This window comes from Ruditapes philippinarum, unplaced genomic scaffold (genome assembly GCF_026571515.1).
Source record: "Ruditapes philippinarum isolate M1 unplaced genomic scaffold, ASM2657151v2 ctg652_1_1_1_1, whole genome shotgun sequence".
Classification (NCBI taxonomy): Eukaryota; Metazoa; Mollusca; class Bivalvia; order Venerida; family Veneridae; genus Ruditapes; species Ruditapes philippinarum.
This window is the reverse complement of record NW_026855528.1, coordinates 211,317-226,902: the sequence shown is the minus strand read 5'-3', so window position 1 is coordinate 226,902 and position 15,586 is coordinate 211,317. Positions and strand designations below refer to the sequence as shown.

The following is a 15,586-nucleotide window of genomic DNA, read 5'->3' as shown; positions in this document are numbered from 1 at the left end:
TGTAAATGAAAAAGACTACGACTTCTGAAATCAAGTATTTAAATCTAGACAACAGAAGCATAAATAACCAGTTTTATAAGAATTCAAGAACAACTCAAACAAATTAAAAACATATGTAATATTTAAACATGAATTTAAAAGAGAAAGATATCTAGACAATGTCAAAGAAAACATATCCCAAAATGAGTGCCTTTGTAAATCATGTAACATGCAATCAATCGAAATCGAATACAACTTTTTACTAGTCTGTCCAAAATATTAAAATCTTAGAAATAAATTTTTAGAAGTTAATATTGTGACTTACCCTTCTTAAAACTATTTGAAAATATCATGTGTTCATAATCAAAGAATACATTGTATAAAAATGCAAAATTCAATTTTTACTGCAAATGAAATTCGCCTTTAAGGTAACATATTTTGATAATATTTAATTGAAATTATTCTCTTTTTCTGTTTGTTAAGCTCTTGTTAATTGTTCACTTATAATTATTAACTGTTCTTATATATTTTTTTGTATTATGCTTCATGCAAAAAAATGGGATTTGAATTTCGTGTCACAATTAATTATTTTTGGATAAAACTGTGCACGCGATTAACGAAGAAGAATATGAAATCACCCGAGAATGCGCCGTTTTTATCGTTTTAATACTTAGCCATGTGGGCTTGCGTCATAGTGATTTTGCAGATGTTCATGTATGAAAATAGGTACATAAACCTTCTTTTGAAAACCGGTAAGTCATATCCTATAGTTAACGGTCATGGCCTGTATTACATAACTAGTTTTTTATTCCTTAAATATTTCAAAACCGTTTTAAAATTAACGGAGCATTTTATACAATAATTTTGAATTGTATTTCAAATGTATTAGGTAGTGATCACAGTTGTCTGTTTTTCAGTATAATGACTTAGCAAAGCTGAAAATAGAAACAGTATCGGTTCTTTTTATGAAAAGGCACGTTCATTCCTCCGGAAAACTCACCCGAGTAAACAGCTAAGCAAACTCCTTCTCTTTGGTGATCTTTAGTTGTTGAAAATAAAAGTTTCGTTGCACCAGTAACAAATGTAATTTCACTATCATAAAATGTTCCAACTGAGATATTATTTATTTCAAATTGCATTTTATATCTTCCAGATAGATGTTCCAGTTGTAAATGCAATTTGAAAGTATTATGCAATTCTAAAGGTGTTACAACACATTCACATGACGTCTGTTGAAAATCCGGAACGCTCATAGTATCAATAAACATTAATCTTTTATTCAGCACTTCGTCATCAGTACATACTTTAACAACTGAAAATGAAATAAAAATATCATAATTTCAGTAACACTATCTTACAGTATTTTTTAGTATTTTTCCTAGGCCCGAATTAGCATATATGTAAAGAACAGTTACCTGGCTTTTTTAAACATAAAAACATAGCTCTGATTAAAAATATTTGTAAAAAAATAAAGATTTACAATGATAATTTCAGTTATCATGTATATGTATTTTAATGACATGTAGGGCCGTATGGTAAATGTGTTTTTTCGTGTTGCTGCCTTCATTTAGTTTTAAAGCCATGTTAAATTAAACAAATTCTTTGAATGGATATACCCTGTCGATTAATACAATTCACTTGATTGGAGCTCCATAGAATTATGTACCCAGAGCATTATTATAATATAAATGCCAAAAATGTACAGTGACACATAAAAGATAATCCTTTAAAAATAAAATGACATTAATACACTATTTTGCCATTATTTAATGTCATTGGGTCATTCATTTTAAATATATTTAAATAACAGATACATTTTTGGGATTCAAGTATGATAATAGCATCTTTATGCTCAAATTATCCATTTCATTAAAACAAGTCAGACATTTAATTATCCTATGTTTTTGGAAATACATACAGTTTCAAGTGAATACCCGGTTTTACTTTTTTTAATTAATCCCCATTAAAATATCATGAACAAGAATTTGTTACAGAGTTATCAACGTCCCCCGCCTCGAGAAGTTTTATATGAAGCATAAAATTGTGCTATTTCAAAATATTGAGGTATGGATCCCAAGACTTTCAGTCCAAAATAATGATAAATGCTAGATCTGCAAATGCAGCAATAATTTTTTTACGAAAGAAAACGAAACACGGAATTTAAAAATCTATCATGTCAAGCTTTGACTTCTTAGTGTGACCTTGATCTTGGAGGAAGGGATGCATGTGTTGCGCATGACACATTGTCTTATTATAGTGCTTTTTGTGGCAAGTATTTTTAAAATCATTTGATCTTTGAAAAAGTTATTGACCGGACACAAAATATACCCTGTAACAAACTTTGTTTATCTTTGACCTCAAATGTGACCTTGACCTTGAAGGTAGGTGACCGGTTGTTGCACATGACACATCGTCTCATTATTGTGAACAATTGTGGCAAGTATTTAATTCCTTCAAGATAAGAAAGTTATGGACCGGACACGACATTTACCCTCAAATAGAACATGCTGACCTTGAATGAGCTAGTGCGACCTTGACCATGGATGTAGGGGTCTGGTTGTTGCGCATGACACATCGTCTTATTATAACAAATATTTGTGCCAAGTTATTTCAAATTCCTTTGATAAATGACAAAGTTATGGACCGGACACGAAAGTGTGACGGACGGACGGACGTTCTAACGGGACAGTTGCTATGTGGCTACTTTATTATTCTCTCTATTGCTCTGATTAGTCACACAAAAGAAAATAGCCACATAAAAGCCACAATAAAAATTACAGAGGACAATAACTTCAAAATTAAATTATGCAAAAGTGAATCATTGCTCTTGTGCAATGCACATTTGCACTTCCACTTCGCTATCTTTTAATAAGACCAATCCATTATCGAAGTTCCATTTTTCTTAAGTTATGCGCCGGAAAATTTAAGTATGAAAAAATAGCTATAACTTCAACCGTTTTCAAAAGAGAGTCACGATTCTTGAGCAATATACATATTTTTTAGATGTACCCGCATATTTTGTTTTAGGTCCCTAATTTAAATAGTGGAAATTTATGTTCCATTTAATGTGTGACATTTATTAGAACGGAAAGTATTCGCCATTTGAGAGACACCTTATTTAATGTACGTGTACATATTTTTAAAATGCAGAAAAAGAGGCAGACAATTTTCCTTAGCCAGCTTGGTGAAATCTAAGAATAAGTAAAGTTGGTAACACATCTGATAATAATTATTGGTCTTTATTAAACAGGTGTCTGAGGACCTCCTCTTTGTTATACATTGGGAGTTTCTGTCCATTCAAAGGCAAGTGAACAAGTTTCCACGGCTAACATATGTAGGTAATGATTCATGACTATTAGATTTGATGTATGCAAATCAGGACATTGTCAGTGCCAACCGATTTCCCATTTTTTCAGAACCTTCATGCACTTTTATATTCACCCATAGTTATTTCTGAATTAAGTCTAGAATTTCAATGTTGTTGATGTGTTCGATAGACAGACTGGATTTTACACTTGTACAATTATATATTATGTTAGAAACATCCATAATTATTATACTTACTAAGTTGTTCTGTGGCATTGCAAAAAGGTTGGTTAAATGATTCTGAAAAATAAAAGTTTCGTAAATCTTTATCTTTTATAGTGCACCGGATGAAAGTATTTATTTACTAAACTGGTGTTTATATATAGAGTCCTAAATATGTTTTTTCGATTTCAAAGTTCATGCTCATAACATTTCAAATCTTAAACGAATTTCAACAACTTTGTAAACTGCATTTTGTCTGCAATACGCAATCGTAGTAGCCGCTTATTTCCTCTACAAATTAAGGGCTTAACTACTCAAGACACAGGAAAAAAACAACTTTGTCATGTTTTATTAACACAATTGAAAAAAAACATTGAAACAATATTTTATGTGTCGTTTTGACACCTGATAGCATACCTATACTGTTCTGTGTGTCGACAGAAACGAAGTGTGTAGATTTGTTTAGGTTTAAAGTTGATTGACTCCCTAGTGATGTGAACGTCTTGTTTGACTGAATGGTGTTCTCCAGTGTAATGCTGTCAACGTTTATGTCATCTCCTACAATTCATTAACTTTAATGAACTTTTAAACATCAGTCTCGGCGCAAAAGTTATTTTTGTTTGAACATTTTAGTACATAGTAAATTCATTAGTTTATATGAGTACTATTTATAAGGATTTCTAAACAAAAAAAAATTCGTTTTTTTTTCAAACCATATTTTTCTTTTTATTCCTGATATATGTCTGTTTTCTTAAGAAATAATATATCCAAAACTGTGATTTTTTTGCTCAATAAATCAACGTTTGGAGTTCGGATGCGAGGAATTACATCACGAGGGCGTAGCCCGAGTGATATAATGATGCGCATCCGAACGACAAACAGTGATTTTATCAAGCAATAAAATCACCATTTTGGATATATTATTTCGATTCTAACACGACATCAACAGATAAATGCTGCCGTACCTGATAGTTAGCTAAATTGCGCCTGATTTGTTTCCGTACTTTTTGTCAGCGCGTCACATTTTTAGTGGTTACGTCACGTGTATAATGATTACGTCACATGTCTAAATATAGAATGTCAAACTGTGCTGTTATGGCATAATAACACACACTTTCGGTTCTTCTATGTTCAATAGGGAAAATGCGGGTCGTGTTAGAATTGTCCAGCACATTAGAAAATGACTACTTAAGCTAATGTCAATACTTGGGGTTACAAGAAGCAATTAAATTGAACAGGAAACTAGTCGTGAGAAAAATGCTCACTCTTCGAAATACAAATATATTTCAATCACACACAGAGACACATGACGTCACTTGTTTACTCTGTTTTGTATCCGTGTCATTAAGAAAAGCATGCATTTAAAGTCAGTTTCATTAATTCCGGTGTGTTTACTAATGTAATAAAAATATCAAAAATTCGTTGTCATATAAATAAAATTTAATGTTCGAAAGCTTAACAGGGGTTCGCTTAATGAAACTTCCTTGAGCTCGTGTACTCAATATTTATACGTGTATTTCATGGCATACGCATTAGATCACAGCATTAGATGCGTAATTTGTTGATGCAGATACACAATTAAATACTTGGAAGTTTCTAATTTTAGTACATACTATACAATTTATTTCCCTAAAGTTTCAAGAAGGCACAAAGTCAAAGAGGCACTTCATTTATATCAGTTTCACGTATACGTTCTCATTTATGTCCTTGAATTATACTGAAACCAGTTTTTACATGCAAATTTAAAACTACATGCCTCCAGATCGGTCAATAAAATCAAAATCAAAGAAATATTTACTGAAATTTGAGGAAAGTAAAAGGATTCAAGAGTCAAGTAATATTTTACATGTTCTGTGCGATTAATGACTGATTGATTTACAGTATTAACAACTATATTTCTACTGCATTACTAACGCAGTAAGGGTTATTTATGCACATTTTTACCACTTGTTTGGTAATAAACAGGGGTTGTAAGTGCCATTGAAAATATGTAAATAGCTTCCTTTTGGATTCTTCACATTATTAAACATTTAGATACATTTTTAAAATGTTCATGAAAATTAGAATGAATCTGGAGGCGTGCTGCTTTAACGTGACGGAAGTATGATTGTCTGAAACAATAAAATCTTACAAAAAAGTTTAGCTATGAATATCTTCTATTATAAGTAAATACTAAAAAGTAACACAGGCAATAACGTGGAAGTATTGCGTTAAAACGACAATTTCTGTCAATAAAGCTCCTTTTAAACATAACGCAATAAAAAGGCAGGGTGGAGACAATTTGCAACGAATATTTAATGTATCATTTTGACAACTGATTGCATACTTATCACGTTTTGTTTCAATTTCTCTCGCTACTGTTTTAATAATGCAAAACATATTATAATCATACAATTAAACATACTCTTTGAAACCGTACATAATGTCACATCTTTATATCTAGCAGATACGTACACAATTGAATACTTGGAAATTTATACTTTTGGTACGTCATTTACATCTTTATCAAGATCGCATCAAACGGTTACAATATTGACCTTTGTTCAATGTTTAAGTTTAAATTGGATATGACAGGGTTTATTGTTAAATTGGTGTTATTAAAGTAAGAAATATAACATTTACTAAACGCAAGTATAACAATGCAGGTTTAACATGAAGAGAGTGTGATTGCCCCTCTTATAAAATTGATCATGACAATATTGTCTTAAAAATAAAATCTTACAAAAAGTAAGGAATGTCTCTAAATATAATTTAATACAAAAATGTAAAGAGGCAATTTTAATACATTTAAAATGACACGTAAACATGTTTCACATGACCTTGATCATAATAAATTCATGTTCAAAATCTGAAACAATATTTCAAATTATCTTTAAAGGCATTCGAATAATTCAATTAAAAGAACAAAAGATCTTTTTAAACTTACCTAGAATAAACCATACAAGGAAGCAAATCAATATGTAGATCAAATCCATTTCTACTATAGACTACAGCTAACTTTGAAGATCATATGCAAACAGTCGATATTTATTTTTTAAATAAAATGTATACTTGTATAAAAAAACAATGTACAGTACTTGAAACATTGCAAGAGGATAACGATGCTCACGTTCATTTCCTGATGCTTAGTTTCGTTTGATTGAATATATTTTTATACGAAACTTATAATTATTGTATTATTTATTTTTCTTCCTGTACTTATAAAGAATACACGCGTCTGTTTTAAATTATTTAAATTGTCTGGTTATAAGTCACACCGACACTGTCATGTTGCGATTTTCTAGGTTTAAATTGGAAAATTGAATAATGAAACAGTGTTCAAACATGAATCTGGTCAATTGTAACAATAAGGTCCCCCTGGGCGGCTGGTCCATTTTTTTTATCCAAATGACATAAAATGAACAACTTGTGTACAGTGTAATGACTCTTTGGGGTGATGCCTTCGTGACCACAGTAATTTGAACAATCATAGTATTTAGCAGACATATCTCAGCTCTAGTCTTCATGGTTTCAGAGAAGAAGATTCCAATGAGTACGTTTTACATGGACGAATACTGAGGGCTTACAAGTAGTACCTGGTACGATCCTGATGCTATATTTTTGAGTTAAATATCACTTCAGCAGACGATGGAAATTGAGAAAATGATATTATAAGTATGCTACAAGTACCAAAAAGTAAAAACAAAAATAATTTTATTTTCATCGCATTGATTACTTGTAAAGTCGTTGTCCTTTAACATGCACAGTGTTCAAAATAAAGAAATTAATTGATATATCTAAGGGATTTTTGTTTTCTTTAAACGATAAACTAACCTCTTACCACAGTAGATTTGATTCAGAGGACTTCGAAATCTTTTATGTGTAGAAACGAAGAAGCTATCCATATAACTTAAGAAAGGCCGAGGAAACCTGTTTTGGCTTAAAGCACGAAATCATTCATGGTTGGGAAATGACTGAAAATATTTTATTAGAGGCTAAAATCACTGATTAGTTACTTTTAATATATTGAGGTGTTAACCTTTTCCCTTTGATAAGCGTGTTTTGACGGCTTTTTACCCCCCCCCCCATTTTTGAGGCCTCAAACAGTAAGAAAATGCCCTATTTAGGCCCCAAAACACTGTTTCTCGTTTGAGAAATGTTGTTAAAAAAGTGTTGTTTTTTTTCGGCGCGGCCCCCCCCCCCTCAAAATGATACTTCAGGGGGTTGCCAGAAGGGTGATGTGCCCCCTTCTGTTTTGGGGGTTTGAAGGGGAGCGGTAGTCCCCCTCATCGCCAAGAAAATTAAGAAAATTTTGGACACGTGACAGGCTAAAGATGGCCTCAGGTCGATCTTATGGTGACGTGAAACCGACGCTGAAAAGCCTTTTACTATATTACTATATCTCATTGCATTGAGGAGTTGCAGCACTTTGAAATCAGTTTTGATGGAAAAGAAACAATGCAAAATATTGATTTTTCGCAATTTTGATACGTGCCCCCCCCCCCCCTTGTCATGGTAACAGGAAATTTAAGATTGAGCATGTTGTTACAGAGGTTATGGTTCAGTTAACTTATGTGCCAATTTTCATCAGTATTGAAGTATTTTTCATAGCTTTATAGCAGTTTGAACTTGTAACAGGAGGCTTTTCAATGAAAACGGCCATTTTTTACAATATGCTCATGGGGTAAAAGGTTAATAATTATAAGGGCAAAATTGATTTATAAGCATACTAATTTATATACATTAATTGTGGTTTCCCAACAGTATATATGAAAAGAGAGATACGAGGTATACAAAACATTCGGCGACATTCGGCCATAAGTTGTAACTATCGTACAACGGTAATAAATGGGTAAAAATTCATTCAAGAATGTTATAAGTTATTTATATATGTTTATATATGTTTAACATTATTTAATTTATTTTCAAGTTGATTAAATATGACATTGCCGTTGTTCAAAGAAACATTTATTTCACAGGCATTATGAACCATACACATTTTAAAAGTACATGATCTGTATTTCTTTACAGACAATTCATGCGTATCATTCAACTTAAAAAATCAACTAAAATGATGTGTTACTTGAGACTTCTTTAACAAGGATAATACCGGTATTATCACTTATATAAACGAAGACACAAGCTATGAATCTTAGAAGTATGGCATTTGAATTTCTCATATTGTTTGGTAGTTAATTTAGTAAAGTCAAACTAAACATTTAATGATGAATAAAATAATATTCTTGATTTTGACAATAGTTTTCCTGTCTATGGTACAATTTAACATTCAATTATACAATAAATGATAATTGTTGAAATATTTTGTTTTAAAGAAGACAGGGTAGTCGAGTACATTATGTATATGCTAATGTGTGTTAATTGAAACTTTAACAATTAAGAGCCCCAAAGGAAGTGTCCGGTAGGGAGCCAGGGTGCACATTATTTACATCGTGTACTCTTGCTTATAATTTTACCCATGTCACGTGGTCAAAATAAGGCGAGGCTTGTTTATTAAGATCACACATGAGTACCTCATTCCAAACTCTTAATAGAATGAGTACTCGCCTTAAAAATAAATGACAGCATTAGATGACCTACTCGATTAAGAAGAGCATTGTTTAAAAATTTGATTGATTTCATTGGTCGGCAAATTATGTTGAATACTGATACATGATCTATGCACGGCTTAAAAAGATGCTTAAATGCAAAACACTGGTACCTGACACATATATTCGGTAAGCATAGCCGATATGAAAGATTATTTTTTCACAGACCAATTTTGAATGAATTTGTAGCCAAATAATTGTGGTTCCTTTTTTTTTTATTTTGAATATTCATGAAAATACCTCAAACCGGTGAGATGAAGATTACAATATAATGTATAGTAAGATTATAGATATGATATAGAACAGATTATTTGCTTTTGTTTTGCCTTTTCAATAATTCTTTACAGATAATTAAGGTCACCTCATATGATTGTATTTACTAAGTTTGTGACAAAGTATCGTTCTATATTCTAAACAATCTGTATCATATGGGATTATGCAGAAAGACGAATGACTTTAGCTGGTCCAACTGTTTGTGAAGTTGGCTCAAATAGAACAAGGATTTATTTACCTTGGTCATTAGGCATACTTTAGGGCCTTAAAGTGCCCAACCTCATTTTATCCGCTAGCTTCTTCTAACAAAATTAAGATTAATATTTATTATACAAAAACATGTCATTTTGGTTTGGAGATGGATCATTCTATAGAGTATATTACTAATTCAAATGTAAAGCAAGTGATAAACTGGACTGACAGTATTACAAATGTATGTTAAACAAGAGTAGTTTTTCAAAAAGCTAGAAACGACTCGTTTTGTCATTTCTATTTTCTGCAGAGTGTTTAAATGTCAAATTGACAGTTCTCTCAGATTAACAACAACCTGGATAATGATGACATTAATAAAGAGTAATATTCCATTTATAACAAAGCGGCAATTGGCCCAAAGCGGTCAACTGAGGACTAGATATATATATTATCAAGATGCATCCACATTATCGTACCTATGTTTATCGGGGATTGATCGAAAAATGTTGTAAGTCCTTCTTAATTTCATATAAGATACTGCAGTTTTGCCGTCAATCCTCGATATGTCCTTTCACTTTAGATACATTTACATTTTGTAGTGGTCCTCAAGGCAATAAATACATGCCAAATGTTTAAGTTTTAGCCAATTTAGTTTGAGAAAGTAGGGCTTACATGTGTGTTTCCTATATGAGTCTAGTTTCCCTCAATTTGCATATGCAACAGACCGGAGCCATTTAAACAACTTTGACAGGGGACTACCGAAGGATCATTCCTGTAAAGTTTGGTTATAGGAGATATTATTTAAAGAAAAATAAAACAACATTGTACAGATAATTGTATTAACAAAGATCTTAAATTATCAAAACAAGTTTGAAATTGGTAAATGAAAATAACCCAAAATTATCTAAACATTTAGTGGTCTGTGCCTTAACTTGAACTCAACTTGTATTAAACGATGTTACATAAGTGTAAGTTTTGACTCCTTAAAGGTTATCATTTGGTATTTAACAGATTATATCATCTATGTTAATATAAAGTGGTTTGAATCCAAATTGAAATTCAACCTGTATTTCATTTGTTTCAGTCGTGTTCTGAAAACTATTTGTAATCAGGTGACTTCTAAAGAAAACTCATGTGCAAACTTTTTCTTTGCAAAGTTAAAGATGAAAAGTAGCAAAAACTATGTAAATCATTTAGTGGTCTGAACTCAAATTCAAACACCGCCTGTACTTAAACATGATACATTAAATTTTGTGTTCCAAAATAATTTCAATCCATTGTTTATATGAAGAGTAATCAAGTGAAAGCAACATTTTTGTTTGTTTAATTGAAGTTAAAAATGGGCCATAACTATGTAGAAATTTAGAGGGCGTTAATCCATATTTGATATTGACATGTATTTAATGATGTTTTAATAAACTACCAAAAATAATTTCAATGATTTGACTCCTTTAAGAAATATCATCTAAAAACATTATTTTGTGCAAAATTGAGGATGAAAAGGGGACAAACTTTGTAAAAAAAATAGTGGTTTGATCGCAAATTTGAATTTGACTGGTATTTTTATATAACATCTTTTTATTAAAAACAATAACAATTCTATGACTACTTTAGGAGTTATCATTTCTATAGGAGTTATCATCTGGAATTAATTTTCTCGAAAACTTGAAGATTAAACAGGTCATTACTCTGTAAATATTTAGTAGTCTACACCCAATTTCGAATATGACCTCTGTATTTTATGATGTAACATATGTGTACCAAGAATTATTACTATCTTTTAACTCATTCAAGAGTTATCGTCTGGAAATCTGGAGATTAAAAGGGGCGCAACTCTGTTAAAATATAATCATCATATCTTTGCTCGTAAAGCAAACTTGCTGTTCTTTAAAGATGGCGTTTAAATTGAAGTTTTTTAGCCGCTATGTAAGATTAAATTGTATTGGCCAAATAAATTTTGGAGTCCAGCTTAGACAGGTGAATCATTTAAAAAGCTGGAAGCCAAGCTTCGGTTAAATTTGGATGGATTTGTAGTTTTGTTTGTTTTCTATTGTTTCGTAGTAAAATCCTAACGTAATGCCGGCTCGCCGTGGCAACAATAAGCTTCTCAACGAAGATGTACAAAACTGTCAGTCTTTACACCAAAATGACTATCACCTCATAATCAGATTTGCATGCTTTTATTATTTAGACTAACAGATCTCATTCTTTTTGTTAAGACCTGCCAGTAAGTCTATTTCGGTATTGTTTTCACTTTTAACTGCTTAGTATACTGATATGCTTTTATAATTGCTTGGACCCCTTCTCTTTTTAATTTATGTAAATGATATGTCAGCTGTGGTCAAAAATAAATTGCTTTTGTATGCTGATGATTCTGGTATCCTTGTATCTGGTAAAAGTTTATCTGTTGTTGAAAAGGCATTGACAGATGATATGGAATTGGTCAGCCAATGGTTAGTTGACAATAAGTTGGCATTGCACTTGGGTAAAACCGTGTCAATTTTATTTGGGTCCAGGCAAAAGCTTAGGTCACAATCTAACCTGCATATAACCTGTTCTGGTACATCCATTGAATCAACTTCATCTATCAAGTATCTTGGGATTATTATAGACCAAAATCTGTCATTTTGCTTCATGGCCGAGTCTGTTCTTAAGAAGGCCAACTCTCGGTTAAAATTTCTTTACCGCAAGAAAGAGTTTCTTACTCAGCATACCAAGAAACTTCTGGTTATGTCTCTTATTCAGTGTCACTATGATTACGTATGCTCTGTTTGGTATAATAGCTTGACACAGTCTTTTAAAAAATAAGTTACAAACTTGTCAAAATAAGATAATGAGACTTGTACTTGACTTGGATTCCAGAGCCCATATTGACCCATCCCACTTTAAGTCCCTTAACTGGTTACCGGTCCACAGACGAGTTGAACAGATAATGTTGTGTCATGTTTTTAAGATAAAAATGGCCTGTCTCCGGATTACATGTCTGAACACTTTATTTCGCAAGATTCCGTACATAATTATAGTACAAGACTTAGTCAAAAGGGTGGGTATTGTCTACCTAAGGTCAAAGGTCAGGGTTCTAAATCCTTTGCTTTCTCTGGTATTAAATTATGGAATGATTTACCTGTAGAGTTAACGGAGATCAACAGGTTACAAAGTTTTAAGGTTGCCATCAAAAGTCATCTTATGAACAGTATTTAATTTTTTACTATGTTTTTACATATTTCGGCTCAGGATTTTAAATTGTCTGCTAATTATCTTTTTACAATTTTAGTAATGTGTTTTAAATCCTAGCTCTAGGAGTATCATTAACTCAAGATTTGACTGTGATATACATTTTTATAATCTATTAGTATTTTTAAACATGATTATATTTAGGTCTGCCTCTCTATGTCATGCCGCCAATACAAAGGACCACAATGGAAATAAGAGCTTTTTTGTCCTTTTTTGTGTTATCCTTGGTTTTGGTTAGCATGTCGTAGTTTTCTCGTATGTGATATAGTATTTAATAATGCTCATTATTTTATCCTACGCTATGTTGTCAACTATGTATATGCTTCCTATGCCGAAATAAATCTATCTATCTATCTAAGTATATGAAGTATGCTGCTGTTTTTTTGAAATTCTTTGTTCTTATCCAGTTTTTAACACTTAAAAAATAAATCTAGATCATTGCTCAGCTTGACCTTCTACGGCTACCAAGCATTAGTAGCAGGATTTCAAAGTCTTTTTCTGTTGAAATTGTAAACATCATGCTGTTTAAAAACAGTTTCCAAAGCATGTAAAATAGAATGTTTTACTAAACAATCTATTATGAAACACAAAAAAATATGATTTTTTACTTGAACACAAGAGAATGAAGTTGCCTATTATGAAATCAATTTTTAAATACTTTATTAGGTTCGTAATTCCTTGTTTGATGTTATAACGGGGTAGATATAACAATAATAATATAATATTATAATATGTCCTAAATATTCCTTAACCGAACGTACGAGTGTAAAGAATTATATTGTCACAATTTTATTATTTCTATATTCTTTTAAGTGTTCACTTATATTTTCTGTTTGTATTACATTTAAAGATCTTATTTCATAACGTATTCAATTACAATTAAACATGACATTTATATACAAAAAAATATCATTGACAATAACCATATTTTAAAAGCAATAACAGTTTATTACAAGAAAAGCATTGATATAAAGCAGCAAAGGCGACGCCAAAATATATTTAATCAAGACTTGCACCTAAATACTTAACAGAAGATGTGTACTTTATATCAGTACCATAACATGGACCTGGAGGCTAGGACCCTGTTTAAGTTGAAACTTGAACCCAAAAGAATAGATTCTGTCTTGCCAAGATACAAAGACAATTTATAGTCAATTAACCAATCACTTATAAGACTCATACCATAAGAGAGAATTTCTTCAGATTTATTTTACCAGATACAAGGATACCTTAGTCATCACCATATCATAAAAGCTTATTGCTTAGGGTTGCAGACATGTCATTGACATATATATTATACATAAAAGAGGACCTAAAATGAACCCCTGGGGACACCATAGGTACTCGGAGCAGTAGTAGAATGACTACTAGCCGCATCCACCAGCTGCTATCTATCAGAGATAAGACTTGAACCATGTAAGAATGTCATTGCTTGAAGTTTCGTGTGCAGTATAGTGTGATCAACTGTATCAAATGCCTTTTGTAGATCTAAAAGTATCATAAATACAATACTGCCTTTGTCCATTTCAAATTTAATACAATCTGTTAAATGAATCAAACATGTATTAGTTGAAAAAACACATTTAAACCCTGACTGAACTTGGCTGACCATTACTTGAACCCATGACTGTCAGAAGACCAACTGAGCTATCTTTAATAACACTCTCTTTAATAATTAACAGTTCTAAACCATAACATATTTCCACACTATATATAGATTTTTGTACTCAAATTTCTTATGTTCACAAGACATAGTGAATTAAACTATGGGTTAAATGCAGTCACAGATTAAGAAAAACGCGCAGCTTGACCAAAACTCAAACCTGTGACCCACAGAATAATGTAGCCAACTGTAGCGATTGAGCTATCTGACTGCTTACACATTTTTCTCCCCTTAATAGTGAACAGTTCTAAACCGTGACATATACATTTAGATATTTTAATTATCAGGTAGATTAATTCTTAATTAATACAAATAAGAAAAAGAAATAAATAGAGGATATTTGTTTGTTTTGCATGTAAGATTGAAATATAATTTCACTGAGTGAACACCAGATGCAATATTTTCACGAGTGGCGTAGCCACGAGTGAAAATATAATAGCTGGTGTTCACGAATGAAATATATTTCAATCTTATATGTAAAACAAATAAATTTTCTTTTTATTTTATGCTTTTCAGCGATTTTAAGTAATTTTTTACTGATTTTGCCGCGTAACGTCACGCATTCTCCTTTGTGACGTCATATATATCATGACGTCACATCATCACTTTTGAAATCTAGTTCCGTTGAATTTCTCTAATTTTGTTAAATTTCTAACATGATCTATGATGACATTGACTTTCTTTTCCTAAAGAAGCAAAATTTACGTATGACGGCATTTATTTCTGCCTGTTATTCCATTTAGTTATGAGTTTCTGTTCATCCGCATTCAGATATAGTCCGGCTACAGTGAAAATTATATTTTATAAATTTCACTAGTGGTTTATCAGAATATAATCATCTGATATATTACAATAAAACACTGGAAAGCATGAAATAAAACTTACATACTCATAGTCTTAATTAAAATAACAATTTATATATTGTATAATTATTTTTACTAAAAAGGGCTTACACAGTTATTGGCTATGCCATTATTTATATCATATCAATTTAAAAGTGGACATAACTGTACTAATACTTGTACAATATTTGATTCTTTGTACAGATAAAAAACTTACTTTTTTCTAGTTAAGAACTTTTATTGAGGCTGATTTGTGCTATGTTGTATTTTTCATGGCGTAAACATTAAAA

The 15,586-nt window shown here is 31.4% G+C and overlaps 1 protein-coding gene across 1 annotated transcript in view; it reads right to left on the bottom strand.

Moving 5' to 3' along the window:
- The window catches only part of LOC132743632 (uncharacterized), a 36,925-nt gene extending 30,304 nt beyond the window's left edge, over nt 1–6,621 (bottom strand). The window contains exon 1 of the mRNA XM_060732175.1: nt 6,434–6,621. Within this exon, the coding sequence (XP_060588158.1) occupies nt 6,434–6,482 (49 nt within the window). The 5' untranslated portion in view covers nt 6,483–6,621. The remainder of the gene's footprint in view (nt 1–6,433) is intronic.
- Nucleotides 6,622–15,586: the final 8,965 nt, after the last annotated feature.